The sequence below is a fragment of the Heloderma suspectum genome, chromosome 16 (assembly GCF_057233095.1).
Source record: "Heloderma suspectum isolate Gila_16-S chromosome 16, 16-S_ref, whole genome shotgun sequence".
In the NCBI taxonomy this organism is placed as follows: Eukaryota; Metazoa; Chordata; class Lepidosauria; order Squamata; family Helodermatidae; genus Heloderma; species Heloderma suspectum.
In genome coordinates, this window is record NC_139473.1 from 11,502,475 (window position 1) to 11,526,287 (window position 23,813).

The 23,813-nt window shown below is 47.3% G+C and overlaps 1 protein-coding gene across 2 annotated transcripts in view; it reads left to right on the forward strand.

Moving 5' to 3' along the window:
• Nucleotides 1–23,813, forward strand: part of RAP1GAP2 (RAP1 GTPase activating protein 2) — a 242,911-nt gene that overhangs the window by 7,341 nt on the left and 211,757 nt on the right. For both annotated transcript variants that reach the window (XM_084823044.1, XM_084823042.1), the window contains exon 2: nucleotides 4,624–4,659. In XM_084823044.1, the coding sequence (XP_084679170.1) occupies nucleotides 4,624–4,659 (36 nt within the window). The remainder of the gene's footprint in view (nucleotides 1–4,623; nucleotides 4,660–23,813) is intronic.

Sequence of the window (23,813 nt, forward strand, 5' to 3'; positions counted from 1 at the left end):
ACCTGGGTTGTCATGTTGTCTGAATGCAGCGTGTTTTCCATAGGGTGGCTTGTTAACCATGCAGCGTGGCTTGTTAACCATCCTGAACAGCCCAACAACAAACCGCGGGCTCTCTTCGAGAAGAATAAGCCACACCGCATGGTCAACAAAGCATCGTGGACAAAACACACTGCGTGACAACACAATATTTATTTATTTATTTATTTATTTATTTGGCTGGTCACCCAGCCACTCTGGGAGATGTACAACAATTGTTTATTCGTTCAGTTGCTTCTAACTCTTCGTAACTTCATGGACCAGCCCACGCCAGAGCTTCCTGTCAGCCATCGCAACCCCCAGCTCCCCCAAGGTCGAATCTGTCACCTCCAGAATATCATCCGTCCATCTTGCCCTTGGTTGGCCCCTCTTCCTTTTGCCTTCCACTTTCTCTAGCATCAGCATCTTCTCCAGGGTATCCTGTCTTCTCATGATGTGGCCAAAGTACTTCAGTTTTGCCTTTAATATCCTTCCCTCAAGTGAGCAGTGTGGCTTTATTTCCTGGAGTATGGACTGGTTTGATCTTCTTGCAGTCCAAGGCACTCTCAGAATTTTCCTCCAGCACCACAGTTCAAAAGCATCTATCTTCCTTCGCTCAGCCTTCCTTATGGTCCAGCTCTCGCAGCCATGGGTTACTACGGGGAATACTATTGCTTTAACTATGCGGACCTTTGTTGTCAGTGTGATGTCTCTGCTCTTCACTATTTTATCAAGATTTGTCATTGCTGTCCTCCCAAGAAGTAAACGTCTTCTGATTTCCTGGCTGCAGTCAGCGTCTGCAGTAATCTTTGCGCCTAGAAAGACAAAGTCTGTCACTGCCTCCACGTTTTCTCCCTCTATTTGCCAGTTATCAATCCAGCTGGTTGCCATAATCTTGGTTTTTTTGAGGTTGAACTGCAACCCAGCTTTTGCACTTTCTTCTTTCACTTTCGTCATGAGGTTCCTCAGCTCCTCCTCGCTTTCAGCCATCAAAGTGGTATCATCTGCATACTGGAGATCGTTAATGTTTCTTCCAGCGATTTTAACTCCAGCCTTGGCTTCATCAAGCCCAGCACGTCGCATGATGTGTTCTACATACAGGTTGAATAGGTAGGGTGAGAGTATACAACCCTGCCGTACTCCTTTCCCAATCTTAAACCAGTCCGTTGATCCGTGGTCTGTTCTTACCGTTGCTACTTGGTCGTTATACAGATTCCTCAGGAGGCAGACAAGATGACTTGGTATCCCCATACCACCAAGAACTTGCCACAATTTGTGATGATCCACACAGTCAAAGGCTTTAGAATAGTCAATAAAACAGAAATAGATGTTTTTCTGAAACTCCCTGGCTTTCTCCATTATCCAGCAGATATTGGCAATTTGGTCTCGAGTTCCTCTGCCTTTTCTAAACCCAGCTTGTACATCTGACAATTCTCGTTCCATGAATTGCTGGAGTCTACCTTGCAAGATCTTGAGCATTACCTTACGGGCATGTGGAATAAGTGCCACTGTTCAATAGTTTGAACTGTTTTTGGTGCTTCCTTTTTTTGGTATGGGGATATAAGTTGATTTTTTCCAATCTGGTGGCCATTCTTGTGTTTTCCAAATTTGCTGGCATATGGCATGCATCACCTTGACAGCATCATCTTGCAAGATTTTAAACAGTTCAGCTGGGATACCGTCATCTCCTGCTGCCTTGTTATTAGCAATGCTTCTTAAGGCCCATTCAACCTCACTCTTCAGGATGTCTGGCTCTAGCTCACTGACCACACCGTCAAATCTATCCCCAACATTATTATCCTTCCTATACAGATCTTCCGTATATTCTTGCCACCTTTTCTTGATCTCTTCTGCTTCTGCTAGGTCCTTGCCATCTTTGTTTTTGATCATACCCATTTTTGCCTGGAATTTACCTCCAATGTTTCTAATTTTCTGGAAGAGGTCTCTTGTCCTTCCTATTCTATTCTCTTCTTCCACTTCCACGCATTGCTTGTTTAAAAATAATTCCTTATCTCTTCTGGCTAACATCTGGAATTTTGCATTTAATTGGGCATATCTCCCCCTATCACTGTTGCCTTTTGCTTTCCTTCTTTCTTGGGCTGCTTCCAGTGTCTCAGCAGACAGCCATCTTGCCTTCTTGGTTTTCTTTTTCTTTGGGACGTTTTTTGTTGCCGCCTCCTGAACAATGTTGCAAACTTCTGTCCATAGTTCTTCCGGGACCCTATCTACTCAATCTAGTCCCTTAAATCTATTCTTCACCTCCACTGCATATTCATTAGGAATATTCGTGAGCTCATATCTAACTGATCTGTGGGTCTTCCCTATTCTCTTTAGTCTGATTCTAAATTGTGCAATAAGAAGTTTGTGATCTGAACTACAATCAGCTCCAGGTCTTGTTTTTACCGACTGCATAGATGTCCGCCACCTTTGGCTACAAAGGATGTAGTCAATCTGATTTCGGTGTCGACCGTCTGGTGAAGTCCATGTATACAGTCGTCTCTTAGGTTGTTGGAAGAGAGTGTTTGTTATGCACAGTGAGTTGTCTTGGCAAAATTCTGTCAGCCTATGTCCTGCTTCATTTTGTTCTCCCAGACCATGCTTGCCTGTAATTCCAGGTGTCGTTTGACTACCCACCTTAGCATTCCAGTCTCCTGTAATGAAAATAACATCTTTTTTTGGTGTCCTATCCAGTAGGTGCTGCAGATCCTCATAGAACTGATCTACTTCTGCTTCTTCAGCATCTGTGGTTGGGGCGTATATTTGGATCACTGTGATGTTAAATGGCTTACCCTGAATTCGAATTGAGATCATTCTGTCATTTTTTGGATTGTATCCAAGCACTGCTTTAGCCACTTTATTATTAATTATGAAGGCTACTCCATTTCTTCTGTGGTCCTCTTGTCCACAGTAGTAGATCTGGTGGTCATTTGATGTGAAGTGGCCCATTCCAGTCCATTTCAGTTCACTGACACCCAAAATGTCTATATTTAATCTTGACATCTCCCCAATAACTACATCCAATTTGCCCTGGCTCATAGATCTTACATTCCAGGTTCCTATGGTGTGTTGATCTTTAGAACATCAGATTCGTCGTTCACCACCAGCATCGTAGGCTGCTAGCCGTCCTTTCGGCTTTGAGCTAGCTGCGTCATCACATCTGGGGCTAGTTGAACTTATCCTCTGTTCCTCCCCAGTAGCATTTTGACCATCTTCAGACCTGGGAGTCCCATCTTCCAATAGTATACCGACATATCTCTGGTTGTACTGATGCATTTAGTTTTCATGGCAAGAATACTGGGGTGGGTTGCCATTTCCTTCCCCAGGGATCATATTTAGTCTGACCTCTCTGCCATGACCTTCCCATCTTGGTTGTCCCTTCATGGTTTAGCTCATGACGTCATTGAGGTGCTCAAGCTCCAGCACCATGACAAGGTAACCATTTCCTTTGCTGAAGGATGTACAACAATACAGTTGTTAATACAGTTTAAAGCAATAAAATTCTACATTAAAAACATAATATTTTTGTAATATAGTGGGGGCCACCACAGAGAAGGCCCTCTCCCTCGTCCTCACCAGCCTAGCTGTCCTGGCTGATGGGACAGAGACGGCCATCCAAGGCTGATCTTGTTAAGTGGCCTGTCTGGTGTTGCTGGAGGCGCTCCTTGAGATAGTCTGGGCCGGAACCATATAGGCTTTTAAAGGTCAAAACCTTGCATTTGGCCCGGAAAACAACTGGTAGCCCGTGCAACTCCTTCAGGACTGGAGTGATGTGATCTCGCCGGCGGCTGCCTTTAATCAGGTGAGCCACTGTGTTCTGTACCAGCTGCAGCTTCCGAACTGTCTTCAAGGCTAACCCCACGTAGAGCGCATTACAGTAGTCTAAATGAGAGGAGACCAGGGCATGCACTACCGATGGGAGCAGATGGTCTGGAAGGTAGTACCATGGGTTCCAATAACCCATGGTACAACAACAACCCACGGTTCAACAACAACCCACACTCAACCACTGAATGTGGGTTAGTGTGTTGTGTGAATCCAGTCATTGAACACATCCAAAGACCAGTACAGGGTATAGTTAAAGAATTCCTTCCCCAAAGGTGTGGTGAGGGCCGCCAATCTAGATGGCTTTAAAAGGAGATTAGACAAGTTCATGGAGAACAAAGCTTTTGATGGCTACTAGTCATGATGGCTACACGCTGCCTACTGGGGAACAACTGCAGGAGTGGGCTATCTTGTCCTCATGGGCTTCCCAGAGGTATCTGGCTGGCTACTGCGGTAAACAGGGTGTTGGACTAGATAGGACTTTGGTGTGATCCACCAGGGCTTTTGTTATGAATTAGCCACGCACTTTCAAACCTATGTCCTCAACCTTAAGGACTAGAAAGTTGTTGCGTTTTTTTTTTTTTTTAAAAGAAGGCTCAGATGTTTAGGATGCTCAGTACCAAGTCCTACTTCCTGTCATTATAGGGTGCGATTGCAGAATAGATACAACTCTGCCTGTCTTTAGGCCACAGCTTAAGAAGAAACAGCCATCTGAGACATCTAACAATGATATCGACAAAAAGAATGAACCACTTAACGTTCTTTCCCCTCCTCCCTCTTTTCCAGGATTGACAAAACCATGCTTGCTGGCCTGAAGATCAAGTGAGTAATCAGTTCTTTCGTTCATATTAAATCAGTGTTTATATCACTGTGGGCACACGCTGCTGATATCAGATGTCCCTTTGCCTCTGCAGTTGTCTCACAACGCTCGTAAGGGTGCAGCCGTCTTCTTTGTCTTCTTTGCTAAAACGGTCTTCTTTGCTAAAACAAGGCTAGTAAGGGTGCAATCCTATGCATGTTTAGACAGAGAAAAGGCCTACAACTCCGAGCATGCCATGCTGGGAGTTGTAGGCCTTTTCTCTGTCTAAGCATGCATAGGATTGTGCCCTAAATGTATTATGGCATCAGCTTTTGTGGACTACAGACCATTTCATCAGATGCATGAAGTGTCATCCTGCATTCCAAGTACATACAGTGTGTCTATCTATCATCTCTCTCTCTCTCTCCCTCCACCCACATGTGGGGTGGGGAGAGGGGGAATTGTAAGTAGTGTGGCTGGAGGGGATTGAAATGCAGAAAGTACAGCCAGTGACAATTTCCATATTTATTTAATTTATTTATTTACAATATTTATATACCGCTCCACATTAGAAGATTTCCGAGCGGTGAACCACAAGGTGAAAGAATAAAACACCAGGTTAAAAGAGTTAAGACATTTTCTTTAAAAAAAATATTGTAAAAATATTTACAATATTTTGGCCATTCGTTGGCCATTCGTTGGCCATTCACAACACAGTTGTTGGGTGACAACACAGATGTCCTTGCACTGATGAGGTGACTGACACATTTAGGGTGCAATCCTATCAGGATATGTGTCCGCCTCCAAACTCGGAGGCAGCCAACTATCCAATGCAGGGTGGGTGGAGCATGGATTCACTCCTCCGTGTTCTGGCCGCCCTGCATTTTCTGCATACAGAAAATGAATGCATTCTGCCCCAAGTTTGGCTGTCTAGCTGGGGATGTTGGAATGGGAGGTGGAGGGAGCCTGGACGGTCTCCTCCCCTCCCCTGGGAATGCCCTTTTTCGCCTGCTGTGTGCTGTGGTTACGAGCATGGAGACGGGGCAGAACCGTGCTGTCTATGAGGCGGTGGGGCTGGGGAGTGCATTTCCCAGAAACCGAAAAACTCTACGGCCATCTAGACACTGCCTAGCGGCCTCAGGATTGCTCTCCTCATGTGGTAAAAAGCCTTCATCCCTACTAAAGCCACCAGAGATAGAGTTCAATCTCTGGATCAGCTTTCTCTGACCACGTTAGGGGAAACTGCTCTTCATGAACCTCCACTCAGCTATTTCACATCGGAATCTGTCTTTTAAGTTCCACTCCGCAGATGCCACGGCTTGTCGTGAGCCTTCACGGCCTGCCAAGCACAGCTGATGTTGCAAACGCTTATTCCCTTCTGCGCCTCAAGTGGGCTCCGAGGTGCATGCAGTCCCTTCTAACTCATATTAAATCCCATCCTCCAGCTTCCAGGCCCCTAGTTCATGCCTTGAAACCTTTGCGTGAGCCATCTGGAGCAGTTTGCTGAGGATAATGTACATATGCACCAACTGTGCCTATTCATCAGGGACAGGCCTCCATTTCTGGTACCTATCCCTGATAAATTATTATTCTGATTTAGGGATGCCTTGTTAAATTTGTTGTTAATGTGAATCAATATTCTTCAGGATCTCTAGTCGCAAAGGACTAGTGTCAGGTGTGCTCTGGCGGCCTCTCCCAGTAAATTCCAATAGCCAACTCAAGACACAGACGGAAGGTTTCTTTTCAAAGCTTTAATCCTTTTACAACTTAATGACCCTTTCAGATGCTAATCACCAGCGACTAAAGCAAGGAACAGCAGAGTGGGCTATGCTTCGAGTAGGCAGTTGATCCCCATTTGAAAGAGAGTCACTTGGAGACCCAGAACTTATGGGCTAGGGAGAGATCCTCCCTCTTTCCCTTGGGTCCATGGGAGGCAGCTGTTGCTTGCGCGCCAAACAGACGCTACGCCTCCTTTCCGCGCCCTCCATCGCTCATCACTCTTTGCGTCTGCGTCGAGCATCTAAGAAGCCCCCCTCCCACACTCCCTCACTGCCAGGGTCACTATCTATCTTAGGAATGCTGGCAGGAGGAATCTCTGCCAGGTGCTGAGCCTGGGAGGGATGAGCTGGCCCCTCTCCCACGGATAGCTGTTCCTCCTCAAAATCTGAACTGCTCCAAGGCTCTCTGGGCTCAGTTTCCACCCTGACATCATCCCTGCTTCCATGAGGCCCCCCCTCGTGCTCCTCCCCTGGGGCCCCGGGTTTGTGGGGGTACAGCTGGTGGAAGCGCCTCAGCAGCAACGGAGCATGCACATTTTCTGCGGGTTCCCCGGATCTCTCATCTGGCCCCTTCCAGTCCACTAGATATTGCAGGCGGCTGCGAGAAAGGTGGTAGTCCAGAATCTCTGCGACCTCAAACTCCTCCTCCCCCTCCACTAGCACTGGCGGCGGGGGGGAGCCGACCAAGCGATGAGCGTCGCCAGAAACCAGGGGGGACAGCAAGGACCAATGAAAAACAGGATGGATCTTCATGGACGGGGGGAGAGCCAGGTGAAAAGCAACAGGGTTAATCTGGGCTGTAATTTGGAAAGGCCCCGTGCGGCGAGGCGTGAGCTTCCTTGCGGGCGAATGAGAGATCCTCCCTCTTTCCCTTGGGTCCATGGGAGGCGGCCGTTGCTGGCGCGCCAAACGGGCGCTATGCCTCCTTTCTGCGCCCTCCATCGCTTGTTGCTCTTTGCATCTGCATCGAGCATCTAAGAAGCCCCCCTCCCACATTCCCTCACTGCCAGGGTCGCTATCTATCTTAGGAATGCTGGCAGGAGGAATCTCTGCCAGGTGCTGAGCCTGGGAGGGATGAGCTGGCCCCTCTCCCACAGATAGCTGTTCCTCCTCAGAATCTGAACTGCTCTGAGGCTCTCTGGGCTCAGTTTCCACCCTGACAACTAGCCTGTTGGGTTCTTTTTTAAATGAAAAGAAATAGAAGGTGTGGGGGTGGGGGGACAGCTGATAGATGGGGGAGGACTGGGACCACAGCAGATAGGAAAGATGGGGTGTAACTCTTCTCGCCTATGCCATGTTCATGATGACCCCCCCCAAGTTGCTATTCGCCCCAAGAAGGAAAGTAACACTAGCAACATTTCCGGCTGGGGAGAAAAGTAGCTTTGCGGGAAATATTAACTCTCCATTTATTTCACAGTCCCGATCCTGACCACCTCCTTGCCATGCTTGCTATTTCTGTTTCTAAAAGAACATGACCCGTGAAATGCGCTCAGGAATTTCATTTGGCCCTAAACTTCTGAGTGCCTCGTTCAAATGTCATGGATGCGAGTTGCCAGATGTGTTGCTCTTCAGGGCTTTGCTCCCTCCTCAGACAGAGTCAAAGCTGAATCTCTGGTTGGCGAGTGCGTATTGTCTCCAGTGCGCATGTAGGGAAATGCATGCACATGACCCCTAAAGCACCATGCTGTGCGCAGCTGGAGGAGAGGTGTCTTGAATACTCTTGCTAACAGATGGTAGAAGGTGTTTTTCCTCCTTCTTTCACCAAAAGAACCTCCATCTTATCTCGAGTAAGTTTTTTTTCCTCTTGCAAGAAGCCCAAGGCGGCGTATAAGGCCCTTCTCCTCTCCATCTTTGTCCTCACAACAACCCTGTGATGTAGATTAGGCTGAGACTGAGTGACTGCCCCAGAGTCGCCCAATCAGCTTCATGGCCGAGATGCCTTGCAGTCACGGCCTTGCGGTCATACTCCTCCTGGGAGGCCGGAGGTTCAGCCCCCCCAGGGGTTCTTGGTTCCCTGGCTGATGACAGAGGCTGTCCTTCAGGTGTGCTGTTCCAGGACAACTCTGCACAGACCTTTCTCTGCAGCGCACGTGTTTGCTCTGCTTTGGGTCCCCCGAAATCCAGTTATGTCCTGCTGCTGTCTTTCTGACATCTAGGATTTTATGGCTAAAAGCAAATATTGAAGGGAAGATTAGCATTGTTTTTCCTGAGGACCAGCTGCTTTTTCTCCTCCTATCTATAAACCCTCTCATCTCCTCCCCAACCTGCCTCCAATTCTGCAAGGAGGAGGGAAAACGGGAACGTTCCCTCCCTCCCTCCCTCCCTCCCTGCTGTATGTTTTGTGTTCATTTCTGCTGTTGCACTATTTTTAATCTCAGTGTGCCTGATGATTATTTTTCCCTCGTGTCTGAAGGCTGAGGTGATTCATGTCCTAAACGATGATATTAAATGGAATTGCTTTGAAGCAGAGCTCTGGCCGTGGCCATATAAATCATATGCGGTGAGCTTTTGCTTTGCAGGAAGAAAAATGATTCGCACTAGGGGAAGGGCACAGCAGCTTTTTAGTTGTTTCATTTATTTATTTAATTTATGTCCTGCCTTTCCACCAAAACTGGCCCTCAAGGTGGCAAACAGCAAGAAGACATGTGTTAAAACAAAACCTTAGTCAAAATGTAAAAGGAAATTAGATCCGTAAAGACACAATTAAAAACACAAGAATAAAAGAAATGGACAGACCCAACCAATTAACCCCTCCCTTCAACAACAGACCAGCTTACATGCTAAAATCCTGCCTGAATAAAAAATATATTTGCCTGCTGGTGGAAGGACAACAGAGAGAGGTGCCAACCTAGCTTCAACCTAGAAGCTAGCACATCAGGGAGAGGATTTTAACCTAGCCTTCTCCCTGAAATGCTAGATATTTATGTACAGGGCGATTTTTGGAAAGAGGAACATTCAATCATGTGAGCCTCCATCTTCAGTCTGAAGTGGTATAGCCCAGACACACAGCTGAAGTGGTATAACCCAGACACAGGTTTACTATCATGGTGGGAGCTAGTCTTATATCGGAGTTTACAAACCCTGTATCATTATGTAGAGAGGGGATTGGGGTCATAGAACAGTAGCTGGCTGTGACAGGAGCAATCCTGATTTGTTCCCAGTTGGGGATTGATGGGGAACTGGGACATACAGTTGTAGATGGAAAACAGCCTTATGACAGATATCAATAAAGTATGAATTCCATCCAGGCTACCTTGCTGTGTTACTGTAAAAATTGTGGTGCTGATACATGTGAACAGCTTTCAACCTCAAACTTAGGGATGTTGGAGAATTCTGCAATGGAATCAAATGAGTTTGGATTTTCATGACCCATATATTTCTCTGTGGACTGGCTGTTCCCTGATCAGGCGGGTTCTGTGGATTTGCGGACCATTTTTTCTAACTTTCCCAAATTTCACACAAATTTCACTGTAGAAAAATACGCAAAATAATTTAAAAAAACCCCAGGCAAGGATGCGTGTTTCCCCCATAGGCTAAAGCATGAAAATGTGCATTTGGGGGGAATTTGTGCATTTTCACCTATGTGCATATGCGCAAATGTGAATTTGAGCAAATTCAGACAACAAAAAAATACGATGGGCGGATGATGAAACGAAAGGTACCTGACAATCGGTGAAACACAGATAGAATGGATTTTAAACAATCTATCTATCCATCCCTATGCCAACGTTCTGTATACATGCAAGTATTGTTGGCGTTCTCATCATCCTTTTCAGCATACATCGAATATTGATCAGGTACAGAAGACACAAGTGTCTCAAACCTTCCTTATATTGCTTTTGATTTGTTCCTCAGAGGCATTCAAGAAACTTTCTGGTAAGGAAACAAAAAGTTTGTTGACCAATTCCCCACAATTCTCTACCAACCCTATCAAGTACAAGCCCTGCTGGATCAGTCCTAGGGTCCATCTAGTCCAGCATTCTGTTCACACAGTGGCCAACCAGATGCCCATGGAAAACCCACAAGCAGGACATGAGTGCAACAGCACCCTCCCGCCCATGGTCTCCAGCAACTGGAAGTATGGTAGCCACTGATAGCCTCATCCTCCATGAATTGTTTTAATCCCCCTTTGAAGGCATCCAAGTTGGTGGCCATCACTATATCTTGCGGAAGCAAGTTCCATAGCTGAACGATGCGCTATGTGAAACACCTCAGAAAAATAGGTAATATGTCCTTATTGAGAGTGATGGTGGAGACTGCAAAATGTTAGGCTTCTCCCAGGCTCTGGACCTCCCAGCCTAGGGATGCTAGATTAGCCTCTTCTCTGTCATCCTTATGCCAACAGGCAAATACTATTTTTTATTCAGAGAGGCCTTTGGCATATGAGCTGGTCTGTTCCTCTGTGGTTTTTTAATGGGTTGGTGCTGTTTAATTGTTGTGTTTTTTTGAATTGTGTTTTTAATGTATTTGTTCTTTATGCTATGTTTTAATTAAAATGTTTTCTTTAAAACATGTTTTGGCAGAAAGGTGTGTATTGGCCCCAGGCCTGTAACCAAGTCACCTGTAGTTTAAGTGGGGCCTAGAGATCCATAATGCTTGGCTTAGGTTCGTTATTGGTGCAATTTCCTTGCTAGTGGGCCTCTGGGCATGTGAGATGAGTCAAAGGTCGATAGCGTGGCCTCAGCACATTCCATGCTAATGAAGGCTAGTATCTTGTCAGGGCCTAAGATGTGCCTGAGAAGTGAGGCCATGTTTATGCCGAGTTACAGGTGGCTGTGCTGGGAAAGTTCTGATTGTTTTCCTTCTGACCAAGCACTGTAAGTCTATGCTGGGAAAGGTGCAGATGAACGCTAATTAACGCTGGCTTCTGTCATGCTGCCTCATTGCTGACATGTATGGTATAAAACCCATTGTACCCCATGGCTCTGGGTTCAGAGAAGCTGTCTGATCCAACCACTGGGTACACCTGTGTGCTGTAAGTACTCAGTAAAGGCTCCTTGTAAGCAAACCTGGGTCTGGCTTATCATTATCTCGGCACCTCCAAACCTTAGCAGCCCATGGCGGGGGCGTACAAGGTGGGATATAAATGAAATAAATAGATTGCTAAGGGAGCAATCCTATGGCCACTAGACACTGTCTAGAGGGCTATAGGATATGCTCTTTTCCAAGAACCGACCTCAGAGCCTGTTCTCCGAGGTCGTTTCCTGGAAAACTGACCTTTCCCCTTGTCTGTGGAGCAGCCCCATCCTCCATGCTTGTAAGAGGAGTGCAGAGCGACTGAAAAGGAGCTGGGCTGGGGGGCATTCTGGGGTGGGGAGAGTGGAGCTGTAGGTACCACACATCCTATGTGTTGTACAGCAGCATCCTCTCCTGGTCAGCCCGCTCGCTGCTAGATAGCCGAAAATGGCTGTCTAGCAAAAAATAGCAAGGCATGATCCCCCCCCCCCGTGCCTCTCCTGCCTTGCTTTGGAAAAGTGGTGGCTTCTGAGTTTGGAGACAGCTGCCTATCTAGTTAGGATTGTGCCCTAAATGTGCCTGAAAACTGGACATAACCTTTCCCCTGCCTTTGGTTGCATTCGGGGCAGGTGTTGCAAATACCTTGGTGAACCGTAGTGTCTGCTAGGGCTCTTGGGAGAATGGTAGGGGTGTACGAACCCCACTCACCCATCCGGTCCGGGGCATCCGCTGAGGGGGGGGAGGTGATCCGTCCCTCCCCCAGAATCCTTCCCGCCTGGCTCCGTTCCGCGGCGAGTCCATGGAGCTGCTGGCCGGGCCCATCTGCAGCCAGCCTTCTGGCCGTTGCCACGTAAATGGCGTCCAGTGTAGCGGACGCCATTTGCGTGCCTCCCTTTGACCATGATAGGCTACGTAAAGATTTACGTAGCCTATCATGGCAAAAAGCGAAGGATGCAAATGGTGTCTGCTATGCCGGACACCATTTTGCATCCACACAGGGCTGCGGACGGACCTGGACGGATCCGGAGCCGGCGGTGCCAGCCTGCCAGGTAGGATCCGGCCAGGTCGGGCTTCACGGAGTAGTGGGGTAGGGTGGTCCGTTCCGCCATGGACTCCGGGGGGGGGGGAATTCTAAGAATCCGGCCTCATTGGAGTCCGTGGCAGAATTCTCTGCCATCCCTAGAGAACGGTGCCCATTTTCTTGGGGCTCCAGTTCGATTCACAGAATTGTGCATCTAGTTAGACTTCATGCGGTTCTCCAGTTCCCCAAAGATTCCCAGGCTGTAAACTTGCCTTCTCTGATTGTTCTTTTAGCTTGTCGCGGTCAACATGAAGGCTTCTGCTTCTCTTTTATCATCTGGTTTCCACCCCCCACCCCCAATAATGCTTTGGTTTCTCCAACAACAATATTTGCCCCTCGTGTGACAGTTTGACAGGTTGTCAGCTTTCCCTCATGAAGCTGACGCACAGGCTGCCAAGCTGTCTGTTGCCTTCTGTAATTCCTGCATTGGGACTGGTGTCGTCACATCCCGCATATGAGTCAATGAGCAAAAAGCAATAACATTCCTGGCTCAGGGCGCCTGATTCTTTGCTTCCCTCTTAAACAGAGTCCTATAAAAAAAAAAAACCAGTGTGCTCTCTCAGCTGGCTTGAATGTGAAAACAATTTCCATCTGCCAGCTCAATAACTGTTTTGCTATGGCGAGAGCAGTGAGGAATGTGAGTGGCCGGGTCAGACTATTTGTCCACCAACCAGAGGTGCCATCAGCCCCTGCTGGGTTTGGGGGCTGTCCTCATTCTGCTCAGTGGGGCCCCTTCCAACCCTACCATGCTATGATTCTATGAAGCTGGACAGCCATCTGTAAGGGATGCTCTGACTTGGTCTCCTGCATTGAGCCGGGGGTTGGACTCGATGGCCTTATAGGCCTCTTCCAACCCTACTATTCTATGATTCTATGAAAGTCCTACCCTGATGGCACCCAGTGGAGGCTGGTGGCTCTGATATCAGTGGGGTAGTGAATCTGGTCTGGGTTTCAGTCAGAACCAGTAAGAACTCTAAAGGAGCTCACCAAGGTGCTTCACAGCAATATGCTTTACTTTGGTCGGTTCCCAGAAAACCAGATATGCTATGGCCATCTAGCCACTGACTAGCGGCCATGGGATTGCTCCCTAATTATTTTAATAATTATTTTTAAAGGTTTCTTAGGGTTCAGGCCTCTATGAGGCCCTGATATTTGCCTGGGAAGGTAGTTCTGCTCCTTAATTCGAAGCACCTGGGGCAAGCTGCCACAGCTTACTAGTGAGGGAAAGGCATTATGTATGTGGTCAGAGGTACGTGTTATGTGCTCCTCACTTCCCCGAATGGAGAGAAGTGTCAGTGCCAGCATTATAGAGTTTGAAAGAGAATTTATAAAATTCTCAAGTTCTTTCTGTCCCATTTTGTAAAGAAATCTGCGAATTTTGGTAAGTTCTTATAAAAAACCAAATGACATTTTCACCCATCTCTACTCCAAGGTCAATGGTACACCCTAAGACATGGTTGCACAATCTCTTAGCCCCCCAGGGCCACATCTGGGGTATGCTGAAAGGCACATAAACATGCATAAACACACACAAATGTAATCCTTACCAATTTGGACATTTCCCCACATACAAAGTACAGCTATGCTCTGTGCGTGTCTACTCAGAAGCAAGCCCCCATGCAACAGGTTTCAGGAATGCAAAGGACAGCCCAATTCCATGCAGGTCTACTCAGAAGTAGATATTGGTGTCATGGAGGTAGTATTTATTTATTTATTTATTTTATTTCTATACCGCCCAGTAGCCGAAGCTCTCTGGGCGGTTCACAAAAATTAAATCCAAACAACACACAATAAAACAATTTAAAATATACAGAACATTAAAACCACAATATAACAACACAACCACAATAAAACCTAGCAGCAGTGCAGGAGTTTAAAATACAGATTTAAAACAGCAAAGATAAAAATTTAGAAAGCTAAAATGCTAAAATGCCTGGGAAAATAAAAAGGTCTTCACCTGGTGCCGAAAGGAATACAATGTAGGCGCCAGGCGAACCTCACTAGGGAGCTCATTCCAGAGCCGGGGTGCCACAGCAGAAAAAGCCCTCCTCCTAGTAGCCACCCGCCTCACTTCCTTTGGCAGGGGCTCACGGAGAAGGGCCGCTGATGATGATCTTAAGGTCCGGGCAGGCACACATAGGAGGAGGCGATCCTTCAGGTAACCTGGCCCCTAGTAGGATGTCTTCACCACTGTGCTGGGAAACCTTAGCTCCGATCATTGATCAGAGATAAGAGCAAATCAAAGGCATTCAGGGTTTCAATATTTAAATATATATTTGAAAAGGTGTGCGTCTCTGTGTGTAATCTACCTATTATCTATCTGTAAACTAAAAAACAGATTAGAGACAATAGTAGGCACTTCTGACACCCTTGTTATGACCAACAAGACTGGGCTTGTATACCAGAGAGTATATTTTCTCCTAGTTTCTCCTATTTTCAGAGAGTATGTTTTCTCCTACATTTTCTCCCAGTCCAACAAGACTGGGCCTGTATACCAGAGAATATATTTTCTCCTAGTTTCTCCTATTTTCAGAGAGTATGTTTTCTCCTACATTTTCTCCCAGTCCAACAAGACTGGGCCTGTATACCAGAGAGTATATTTTCTCCTATCTTCTCCTTCGAAAATAGCGTTTGCACAATGCTTCTCCTTTGTTAGTCACAATTGTGTCAGAAATCAGAATTAGCCACCTGTGGGCAGCATGCATGAGAACGTCTGAGGAAGCGGCTTCTTCTCCCTCGCTTCAAACAGTCTGAGGGAAAATAAATTCACACAGGGATTGAATCTGTTGTGCACACACAGGCGCCTTCTCAAGCCTAAGAGGGAGAGATGAAGTCATACATCCATGGCAGGCATGCAGACCCGAGCTTTTAAAGGATTTATAAAATGCCATCAAAGGATCATTGACTGATGACTTCTCAAATGAGATCATTGACTATATGAACCCCATGCATTATTCCTCCCCCCTGCCCCCCACCAACACACACATTTGTATTGCTTGGCTCTTGGCAGGATCCAAATGTTTGTGCTGAAGTGAACAGTTCTTGGCAGAGAAAACTCCAAATATTGTTGTCCTTTGACAAACGTTCTTTTCACACACATACAAGGTAGCCCGTCATTGGAGCATGGATGTATACAGTGAAGTGAAAGTTTGAGCTGCAGACTGACTGTATAAACCTTGCAGGGGATTAATCTTCACCCCCGGAGTAGAAACCTGCGGCCTTCTAGATGTTGTTGGACTCCAAATTCCATCATCCACAACCATTGGCAATGCTGGCTGGGGATGATGGGTGTCAGAGTTCAGCAATATCTGGATAGCCACACATTCCCTGCTCCTTCCCTAGTCTCTTCCCATGTGGCAGCTAATTTTCTCCATCATCTCTGCGACAGCCCCTCAAATACTTAAAGCTAACTACCATATCGCCTCTTCATCATCAAAGAACAGAATGAAATTTAATAGGGATAAATGCCAAGTTCTGCACTTAGGAAAAAGAAACCAAATGCACAGTTACAAGATGGGGGATACGTGGCTCAACAATACTACAAGCGAGAAGGATCATACAACTGCTGTAGATCGCAAGCTGAATATGAGCCAACAATGTGACGTGGCTGCAAAAAAGGCACATGCTATTTTGGGCTGCATTCATAGAAGCATAGCTTCCAAATCATGTGAAATACTAGTTCCCCTCTACTCAGCACTGGTTAGGCCTCATCTGGAGTGCTGTGTCCAGTTCTGGGCACTGCACTTTAAGAAGGATGCAGACAAACTGGAGAGGGTTCAGAGGAGGGCAACGAAGAGGATCAGGGGACTGGAAACAAAGCCCTATGGGGAGAGACTGAAAGAACTGTGCATGTTTAGCCTTGTGAAGAGAAGACTGAGGGGAGATATGATAGCGCTGTTCAAGTCCTTGAAAGGTTGTCCCAGAGAGGAAGGCCAGGATCTCTTCTGGATCATACCAGAGTACAGGACATGGAATAATGGGCTCAAGTTCCAGGAAGCCAGATTCCGGCTGAACATCAGGAGAAAACATTTCTGACTGTTAACGCAGTATGACAATGGAACCAATTACTAGGGAGGTGGTGGGCACTCCCACACCGGAGGCATTCAAGACGAGGCTGGATAGCCACCTGTCAGGGATGCTCTGAGTTGGATTCCTGCACTGAGCAGGGGAGTGGACTCGATGGTCTTGTAGGACCCTTCCAACCCCACTATTCTATGATTCTCCAGGCTGAATATTATTTAACCTCTCCTGATAGGACTTGGTCTTCAGGGCCCCCATCCTCATCTGGACATAGTCCAGCCCACCCCCCCACCCCCTGTCCCGTCCTGTCCTTACGGGTTACTGATGCGGATGAGCAAACACGTGCACTGATTAAAATAAATGTCTGAAATTCTTCGAGTCCAACTGGAAAACAGGCAGAATCGAACATGGGGGCAGAAGCAAACTCCAACAGGGCTTTGGGATTTTTTCTCGCATCCTGTTTTGCAGAAGCAACCCGCGACCGTGTTTTTCTCCAAATAGATATTGTAACAACACGCACCCTGGAGATTCTTAATGTAGATATTGCAGACACTCTGTTTACTTTTCCTCATTTAAAACACAATAACACCCTGCTGATAACTCAATAATTATTTGTCATTCTGGCAGTAGACATCAAGGGGGGAAAGTGAGCATGTGGGTGTTTTATTCAATTTTCGTGCACTCCTAGCCCACCGCATCCCTAAGATTTGAGGCAAGCTGCCATCGGAAAACGCCCCCCAGCCCTGTGTGCGCGCTCTCTCTCTCTCTCTCTCTCACACACACACACACACACACGGAGATATCAACAATCTAAAGAATTAACAAGTTTGGTGTCTGACCTTGTTAGCAGGGCAATGTGCATTCAGCCATTGTGCAGCTGACATTTTTCTCCCTCTCTCATGATACCGGAACCCGGGGTCATCCCATGAAGCTGACAGGTGGGAGATTCAGGGCAGAGAAAAGGAAGGACATCTGCACACAGCGCATAGTTGAACTATGGAATTCACTACCACAGGATGTAGTGATGGCCACCCATTTGGGTGGCTTTAGAAGGGGGCTAGACAAATTCCTCGAGGAGAAGGCTATCAACAGCTACTAGTCCTGATGGCTGTGTGCTACCTCCAGGACCAGAGGCAGTTTGCTCATGGACACCAGTTGCTTGGGAACGTGGGCAGGAGGGTGCTGTTGCACTCATGTCCTGCTTGTGAGTTCCTGGTCGACAGCTGGCTGGCTACTGTGTGAACAGAATGCTGGACTAGATGGACCCTTGGTCTGATCCAGCAGGGCTCTTTGATATTCTTATGTTCTTAGGACGAATTCAGAAACTGCTGCTGTGCACAGAATGAGAATGGCATCAGAATGCCAGTTTTTTCAAACTTTCTAGCCCTTATGGCTGTGAAAATAGGTGTGGCAACTGAAAATGAGTGCAAAATGCCCAGCGAAATAAAAGAGGTAAGGAGGATAGGGCTGGACTCACCAGCCTTCCCTGTGGTCAGGGTTGAACACTGATGACTCATTCAGGTTTCCCACAGGCATTGATGACATACTAGGTTTAGTAAACAGGGTTATTATTCAGCTCCACAGCTGGGCTCTAAGCCACAGGCCTGCAGCCGGGTCGAGGGAAGAGATTTTTGCAATCTGCCTAGAAAGCTTCGGCTATTGGGCAGTATAGAAATGAAATGAAATGAATAAATAAAAAAATAAAAAAATAAATAAGATGGAGTGGAAAATCTGGAGGCTGTGGAGCCCTGGTGCTTCTTGAATGTTTTCCCCAACCATTCTCATTAAATTTGATCATAAAGAAATGGCCAAAATCTGCTCCCTTGGAATTTCCACCCAATGGTTCCAGTCCTGCCCTCTGTAGCAACACAGAAGACGTCTACTTCACTTTCTGCATGGCAGCCCTTCAGATATTTGAACTGCGGAGGAGTTGCATTGGCCCCCGGAGCGTCACCAAGTCACCTGTAGTGTTAGAGGGGCCTAGAGATCCATAATGCTTGCTTAAGTTCATTATTAGTGCAATTCCCTTGTTAGTAAACCTCTGAGCATGTGAAGATGAGTCAAAAGGCCAATAGCATGGCTCAGCACATTCCATACTAATGAATGCTAGAAGGCCTTATCAGGCCGTGCCTGGGAAGTGAAGCTATGTGTTTATGCTGAGATGCAGGCGGCTGTGCTGGGAACCACACAGTGCTAGCCTATGCTGGGAATGAACGCTAGGGGGCACTTGCTGCTGTTATGCTGCCTCACGGCTAACATGTATGCTATAAAACCCATGTTACCCCATGGCTCTGGGTTCAGAGAAGCTGTCTGCTCCAGCCATTGGGTACGCCGCCTGTGTGCTGTAAGTTACCCAATAAAGTACTCCTTTATCAGTAAACCTGGATCTGATTTATCACTATCTTGGCACCTCTAACCTAAGAGTTCAATGCCCACAGCCCGGGCAATACAGGAGTTGACTGTGTGATATATGGTCAGACCAAGACATGGTCTGAAGACATGTGAAGCAGACACCTTGCTGAAGCTAAGCAGGCCTGGGTCTGGTCAGTGCTTGGAGGGGAAACCACCTGGGAACCACATGTAGCCACCTTGAGTTCCACCATGGAAGAAATGTGGGATATAAATGTAATCAATCAATCAATCAATATATGTTTCACAAAAGGTTCCCCAAGGAAAGAGGCAATCTTGTTGTACTGGGCACTTAAGAATGGCACCGCCAAATGATATGAGCAAGCTCAGTTAAATATCTCCCTGGGCCAAACCATGCTGCAGTTCCCTTCTAGATGTAAGTGTTTTTGCAACAGACAGACAGCTGGTAGATATTGATGCTTCACTGGCAGTTATTTCTGAGTCTTTGTTCCTTGGCCCGTTCCTGTTTGATGCTGTGCTTTATTGCTGGGGAGTATGGTGTGATCACGAGGCTGCTTTCTGAACTACTTGAAGTTTCTGAACAGTCTTCAAGGGCTTCCCTGCATAAAGCACATTACATTAATCTAACCTGGATGTTATCAATGCGTGGATAACATCACTGACCATGGTCTTCTCCTGGACCACCTAGAGGAGTTGGGCATAGGGGACACCGTATTATGGTGGTTCCATTCCTTCCTCTCTGGCAGGTACCAGAGGGTAGTTCTGAGGGAGGAGACTTCAGACCCTTGGCTGCTCACTTGCGGTTTGCCACAGGGTTCGATTCTCTCCCTGATGTTATTTAACATCTATGTGAAGCTACTGGGGGCTATCATCAGGAGGTTTGGGGTGCAGTGTCACCAATATGCGGAAGACACGCAACTCTACCTCTCATTTAAATCCTCGCAAAGTTGGCTGTAGAAACCCTGTCCAAGTGTCTGGAGTTGGTGAGTGGCTGGATGGGAAGGAGTAAGCTGAAATGGAACCCCAACAAAACTGAAGTACATTTGGTGGGAGACAAGGGGAGGTTGGGGGATGTTGACCTGGTGTTGAATGGGGTGCAGCTGCCCCTGAAGGACCAGGTATGCAGCCTGGGGGTCACTTTAGACTCCCAGCAGTCCATGTAGGCTCAGGTGTCATCCGTGAGCCAGGTGGCGCTGTACTGGCTCCATCTGATACAGCGGCTCCTATCTCCCTAACCATCTGCTCCCATCAGTAGTTCATGCCCTGGTCTCCTCTCTCCTAGACTACTGTAATGCGCTCTATGTGGGGTTACCCTTGAAGACAGTTCAGAAGTTGCAGCTGGTGCAGACCGAGACAGCCTGCCTGATTAAAGGGAGCTGTCGGCAAGACTACATCACTCTAGTGCTGAAGGAGTTGCACTGGTTACCAGTTGTTTTCCAGGCCCAGTTCAAGGTGTTGGCATTAACCTCTAAAACCCTATATGGTTCTGGCCCAGTCTATCTTAAGGAGTGCCTCCAACAACACCAGGGACGCCACTCAATGAGATCTGTCTGTCCCATCTTCTCTTCCTTCTGTCTGTCCCATCAGCCAGGACAGCTAGGCTGGTGAGGACTAGGGAGAGGGCCTTTTCTGTGGTGGCCCCCACTCTGTGGAATTCCCTCCCTAGTGACCTCGGCCATTCCCTCTCTTTAATGAGCTTCCTCCAGGCTTTGAAAAGTTGGGTGGTCAGGCAGGCTTTTTTTTTTTTTTAGAGTAATGCTGTTTTGTTCAGTTGATTTGTTGTATTTTGTGCTGTTATTTGTATTGTACACCGCCTAGAGTGGCCGGGTAGCCAGCCAGATGGGCAGCTAATAAATTTAATAAATAAAAAGAAAAAAAAAAAGAAAAGAAAAAGGATAGCTGTGCCCAGGTCAGATTTTTCTATGAAGGATGATGGTTGGTGTGCCAGCCAAACCTGGTTAAAGGTGCTTTGTGCTATAGGTGCTTTGCGCTTTGTGGCTAATGATTTAATGCATGTAGGGATGCTGGAGAAATCCGTTGCAGACTCAAATGAGTTATGGATTCCAAAGAATCCATAAACGGCTGCAATTTACGAAAAGGAAGTGCTTTATGCCCCCAAATGGTGTAAAACATGCCATTTACCGCTGTAATTTCCCACGATAGGCTAATAGCAGCCATCTTTTCAAAAGCTGGAGAGCCACTCTGGAGATCTGCATTGCAAGCTTTGGAGAAGTGCAAAATACAAAACATAAACTATGCTCTGATCTGTGCAGTAGTCTGGCAGGGGCGGATCCAGTCAGTTTGTACTGGAATTTGCACAGATGGAATTCCTCAAGCATCCATGTGCGTGTGTGCATGTGTGCGTGAGTGTGTGGGGACGTCCGTGCTGCCTCCCTTTCCAGCTTGAGCCCCACCAAAAGGTTTCCCTGGTATTAATCAGGAAGATGGCCATGTGTTTCATGGCTCCATGCTTTACTTGTAGGCATGATGAAAGTCTCCTAGTGTCAGGAATGCCCCTGTTGCCTTCTGAATCCTCCAATAGCCAGAATCAACACTCAGAAAAAAGGGCTGCTTTCCAAGGCTTTAATTCCATTCAACCTAACAAAGCATACAGATGCTAATTGCCTGAGATTCAGGGGAAATACAAAGGAACAGCCAACTAGGGGTTTCTAAGAGTTAGGACGTCAGTTGGTCTCCATCTAGGAAAAAAAGTGGCAACTCTCTGAACTTAAGGAGTGGGAGAGGAAGATCTCCCTCTCTCCCATGGGGCCTCGGGGTGCAGCTGTTGATGTCAAGCCAATTGGGCTGAGCGCCTAAGCTCGGCTCCCGCAACCTCTCACTTGAGCCTGTGTCTGTGCCTCGCGTCTAAAAGCTCAAGTTGTCCCTTTCCATGCCTGGGTCACTGTCACTCCCAGGAATGTGAGCAAGGGGGGGCTCCCCCTCCAGCTGTGCCTCTGAAATCTGAGAGAGTTCCTCTCCCACAGATTGTATCTCCTCCTCAGAATCAGAGCTGCTTTGGGACTCTGTGGGCTCAGATCCAACCCTGACACCTAGGCCACTTTTGCTGTAGGATTTGGCTTTAAGGGGAAGACATGAGAAGTCCTCCTTCTCAGGGGGCAATAGCAGTGCACTGTGGCAGTGCCTATGGGTGCCAGGGGGGCATTATTTCCCTCAGATGAGGTGGGCACAACATGTCCAACTCTGACACCTATGGAGGTCTCCTTGAAGGCTTTGCCGTGTCAAACCAAGGGCTATTTCAACCCCTGCGAAGCTGGGCCCATTCGCTAGTACCCAATAAAACCATGGGTCTAGCTTTTCCCTCCCTGCTTCCCATGGATTGTTGCTTTTCCCTTAAGTCAATTAAATCTGCACAGGTGGCCCGAGAGCTGTGGAGCTGCATTATTTTATGTCTCTTCTCCCAGTCTCCCCTCTCTTTTTACACTTTAATTTGGTTTTCATTAGTTCCTATGGTAACCACGAATGTATCTGTGGAGGGTTTTGAAATTAAGAGAAAATGAGTGCATATTACAGAATGGGGGCACTGCAGAAGAAAGACACAGATGAGATAGTCCTGCCTGAATAGTTTGCAGTTTGGCTGGCCTAATTGCTCTATAATATACACCCCCCCACACACATATATACTATATATATATATATATATATATATATATATATATATGGGGAAGGTTGAGGGATATACCTGCAGTCGTACGTAGCAAAGGACCCCTGTGCTGCAAGATACTGATCTCCTGGAGACTGCTTCCTGTAACGGTTTGACAGAGAGACAGCCCTCTTGCATTCTCCCATTCCAAGCTTCAAAACATGAAGAAGAAGCTCTGGTAAGTTTTCGGTTTCTTTCCCATTTGTGTCTTAAAGTGGGTGGAGTGAAGGATCTCTAAAGTATTAATCATTGCTAAGTGATTCGGTACCATTCCCTCTTCTGCCTCCTTGTGTTGAAGCAGGCTGGGATTAAGCAGTAGAGGCTGGTGGCTCTGATGTCAGTGGGGCGGTTTCACTCAGAAGCGGTCTGAACTCTAAAGGAGCTATCCAAGGTGAGAAGGAGCTATCCAGGGTGTTGTCCTAGCCAAGGAGCTGTTGTCCCAGCAAAAGACTGTAGGCAGCTGAGGCATTAAGAAGGCTGGAAGAGGCTGGCCGTTCAATGGCTCCACCCCTGATGGAGGCTGACTGCTGTTCTTAAAAGGCTGTTGCCTGTTTCTGCAGTCTCATGCTCCTGTATGGCTGAGGGACAGGCAAAGTTGCAGGGGAGTCATCTTCAGGGCCAGATGTGTGCAGGAGGGCCATGTCCTTAGGCTGGAAAGGCATAGAAGGGGGCACCAAAGTCTTCCCCTGGAGTAGGGTGAGCTGTGGCCCATATGAATGTGACCCCACAGAACCAGGGGACAGGGTGCCGGCCTCCATGCCTGCCAGCATTTCATGCCACTAGAGGTGGCCAACCTATGCTCTGCTCACCTATCCCACCTGCCAAGAATGAATCCGGGCAGGCCTCACTGAGAGCCTGCGAGCACACGTTGCAGCCCTTTGCTGACAAATGGACCCCATCTTCCATATACAATCAGGGCCAGAAATATTGGAACAAGGATAACTGTTTTGGCAGTTGGCTTCTGTACACTACCACATCGAAGTTGAAAGGAAGCACACCCAGATGGGAGCGAAGTCAGGATTTTCAGCTGTAATTCAAGGGGTTGGACAAAAATGGGGTACTAGCCATTCAGTAAGTACAGCCAGTGGCATACAACCCCCCCCCCCCCATCGTTGGTGGCTCATAAGTAATGGAACAAACCAACATCATTTCAAACTTAAGGATCGCCTTTAATACCTGGATGAAAATCCTTTGCAGTCAATGACTGCCTGAAGTCTGGAACCCATGGACGTGACCAGATTCTGAGTTTCCTCCCTCAAGATGCTTTGCCAGGCCTTTACTGCAGTTGCCTTCAGCTGCTGCTTGTTTGTG